Source organism: Geospiza fortis, unplaced genomic scaffold, assembly GCF_000277835.1.
Source record: "Geospiza fortis unplaced genomic scaffold, GeoFor_1.0 C13849846, whole genome shotgun sequence".
Taxonomy (NCBI): Eukaryota; Metazoa; Chordata; class Aves; order Passeriformes; family Thraupidae; genus Geospiza; species Geospiza fortis.
The window spans coordinates 1-3,462 of record NW_005056444.1 but is presented as its reverse complement, the minus strand read 5'-3'; the positions used below and the strand labels follow the sequence as shown (position 1 = coordinate 3,462).

General features: G+C 36.6%; 1 protein-coding gene across 1 annotated transcript; it reads left to right on the top strand.

The window, feature by feature from the left end:
• The first annotated feature begins 1,326 nt into the window (after window positions 1-1,326).
• LOC115949357 (serine/threonine-protein phosphatase 6 regulatory ankyrin repeat subunit A-like) lies at window positions 1,327-2,888 on the top strand. The gene is made up of 2 exons (XM_031065885.1): window positions 1,327-1,569; window positions 2,643-2,888. Exons 1-2 carry the CDS (start codon window positions 1,528-1,530, stop codon window positions 2,886-2,888), a joined length of 288 nt encoding a protein of 95 aa, XP_030921745.1. The 5' UTR covers window positions 1,327-1,527.
• Window positions 2,889-3,462: the final 574 nt, after the last annotated feature.

The following is a 3,462-nucleotide window of genomic DNA, read 5'->3' as shown; positions in this document are numbered from 1 at the left end:
ACTGAGATAATTAAGAAGTGAAATATTATTGCAGCACTTCACATTGCATGGGTAAAGTCTCTTGGCTTTGGTTGGTATAGCTAGGTGAAATGGTATTTTGTGTGCTGTTAGGTATGCAGCATAAAAGTATCACAGTGTCTGAGTGCTTATAAAAATACCTTTGTCTGTATTCCTTTGGGTAGGCACTTCCTATTCAAACTTTTGCAAATTCTCTTAACTGCTTACAAAGCAAAGATCCACACTCTTTGTGAAGCACCTGAACTGAAAGCTGGATTTGATACTTTCTACTTAGATATCTGACTGGATAAGTATAAACATAAGTATTCAGTGTGCCCCTCACCACTTCTTTAACTAAGGAAACGATGTCACCTGAAAGGTAAAATAGAGAGTTCTGCGTGGGTCAGTTACAAAAGTAAAGTGCCAAGTGTATTGTGCTCTCTTAAAGTCATGTATTTCTTTATTCAGCAGTCTTTGTCATGACTATCCATGTGCTTTCAGTAACTAGTTGTTTGGCAGTTACATTAACAATAGAGCAAGAATGACAGATACTTGGCTACCCCATTTTCATGGCTTCTTAGCAGGCAGTGTCACAAGTGCCTGCAAGCAGAGGAGGAGCATGGAAGGGAAAAGCTCATTGCCCCTTGCAGCTGGGGTGGGCGCTGGTGCTGAGGTCCGTGACCCAAAGCTGGCAGTGAGAGCTACTGCCCACCACTTCAGGGTGGGCTCCCTGCCCTCTCTTCTCTTTTCCACCTGGAACCTCCCCCATGCCTTCTTCATTATCCCAACTCTTACTCTTACTCTTCCTTGTACTCTACTTCCATTGTCTTAGGAGAGCAGTTGATGCTTTTAAAAGGCTGCAGTCCCTAAAAGACTGAGTCAGTCTTGAAGAGAGAGCTTTACTAAATCCTGTATGATGTGGCTTAACATTTTAAATGCTTTGTGGGTAAAGGGAGTTGGATTGGGTGTATATTTTGATGTAAAAGTAGAATATTTTCCTCTTTTCATGTTTGCATCAATTTTTCAAAGTTTCTGTAAGATTTAAAAATCTTAATGGGCGTGTTTGGAATTGGGGTGACAGTGGAAGATTGACAGTTATGTTGTCTCGCAAGTTGTTAATGTAAATTTGTGGTAAATACTTAATAATTACAAAATTGCTTTGTCTCTCTAGTTCTCCAGGATTGTGTTTTGAGTATACAAATTTATTTTTGCAGTGGTTGTTGGGAGGGGTGTGTGGAGATGATTATTTTATGTTGCTTTTATAGTTCATGATATTATTAGAAAACAAGAACAATTCTTTCTTTTCTACATTAGGTCCAAAGGAATAGTTTCTTGATCATGTTATAAAAATTGTAGAATTATGAAGTTTGCAAACCTGTGCTGGTTAATAAAATATGATGCTTCATTTTATTTGTCTTTATTATTTTAGGTCACATTGAAGTTGTGAAATTACTCGTGACCCATACAGCTGAAGTGACATGCAAAGACAAGAAATCATATACACCCTTACATGCTGCAGCATCTAGTGGGATGATTAGTGTAGTCAAATATCTTCTGGATCTTGGAGTTGATGTAAGGAAAAATAAAATTAAATGGGATTTTTTTTTTGTTTGAAATGCACTTGTTAGTACTGTAGCACACTGTTTATTTAGGGACAGGTTATACTGTCATGAAAGTATGAGAAGGAAGATCTCTGGAAGTACTACTTTTTCTTTTATAAACCCTCATTTCTCCATTAAAAGAAAACCTCCTTCAGAGCCTTGCAGATTTTGCGCAATACTTGGAAAATAAATGTGTATTTAGTGGGGCTTTTTGTTTATTTGATATTTCTTGCTCTTAATTCACTGGACTGGAAGTCGGGAAATAGGAATTCCGATCCTAGCTTTGCCGCACAATAATTTTTGAAGTGCAGGAAATTAAATGCTTTTGCTTCATTTGGTAAAATATATGTGGAACTGACTTTTCTACGTGACATAAATTTTAGATGATACTAAAAATTGTGAGAAACTTCAGTACTGCAGTAAATGAGGCCATATTAATATTGAAATGCAAAACAAATTAAAAGGTTCTACAGTACCTGCCTGTAGAAGGGGTGTTAACAGCAAACTGTGAAACTGTGTAAGAAATCTACATTGTGAATCATAATCTTAGTCTTGCAAGGCTGGAGACTGCAACTCAAGCTCAATATTGAGAAGTAGATCAGAATTCAGTGTCATGTTGTGTACAACAAGAAATTCTGTTTCTATATGTGCACATACATGCACAAAAAGGCTCTTTGACCTCTGTTTTTAAAGACAACTTGCAATGCTGTTTTATATGGGTCTGTGCTATGCTTTGTGTATAGAATCTGTGCAAATTGGCGAAGTTGATATTTTTGGCATGTGTGGCTTCTCTTAGAGTTGCATACAGGAAACTGGTTTGGAGACAATTGGAGGAGGTTGGCTCACTTGTAAAGTAATCATATCTTTCCCAGGACAAAGAGCTCAATCAACATGCTATATCCAGAACTTGCTTTTAATTTCTGCTTTTGAAGTGTTCCAAAACATAATCTCGTGACTTGATATTTTTTCTTTGCTAGAATTAAATGCTGCATTAAGTACAGCTTTTTGCCTACTAACTAATCTTGGGGTTTTTTTCTCTTATAGATGAATGAGCCAAATGCCTATGGAAATACTCCTCTCCATGTAGCTTGTTACAATGGGCAAGATGTTGTAGTGAATGAACTCATAGACTGTGGTGCTAATGTAAATCAAGTGAATGAAAAGGGGTTCACACCTTTGCACTTTGCTGCTGCATCAACACATGGAGCATTGTGTTTAGAGCTCTTGGTCTGCAATGGAGCAGATGTAAATATAAAGGTAGGTGCATCCAAAGCCATCATTTCACATTAAAAATGCTTTACATCTTTATTGGAGGTAGTTTTTTCAAATATGCTTGTTTTGATAACATGGAGAAGTTCCCACTGATAGATGGAGTATTTGTTTGAAAAGTACTGCAGTAAAAATGAGCCAGTATGTTGCTTCAAGAATTGATCTGAATCTGGAAACCTCAGTGAGATATATTATATAGCCCAAAAGGATGAAGAAAAATGCCAATAATGTCTGGCCAATCTCAATTATATTTAAATGTCAGAATTCTGTATGCTTTGCTTTCCCTAGTCTAGCCATGTAAGTAAGAGCAAATAATTTGAAAAAATGCAGAAGTACATGTTTTTCTTATAAATAAGTAACGTGAACAAAATATAGGATATTTTAGGGAAATGTGTATGACCTGGCTAATTGCTGGAGCAGTTGAAGAGATGATAATGTAAGATCTTAGAATCTAATCAGTCAGGGAGATTTGGGAAAAGTGTATTAAAAATACAAATGTAAGTAGATCAGGCCAATGGAAATTCTTAAACAGCTGGTGTTTTAATTACTCCAGCAAAATTGTGTGAGCAGAGTCAGTATGCATTTTACATCTCTG

What these genes read in the sequence shown, in the direction of transcription:
- LOC115949357 (XM_031065885.1), top strand. Translation starts at nt 1,528, where the DNA reads ATGATTAGTGTAGTCAAATATCTTCTGGATCTTGGAGTTGAT. An exon ending in TTCTGGATCTTGGAGTTGAT is followed by an intron (nt 1,570 to 2,642) that starts GTAAGGAAAAAT and finishes TTTCTCTTATAG; the next exon opens with ATGAATGAGCCAAATGCCTA.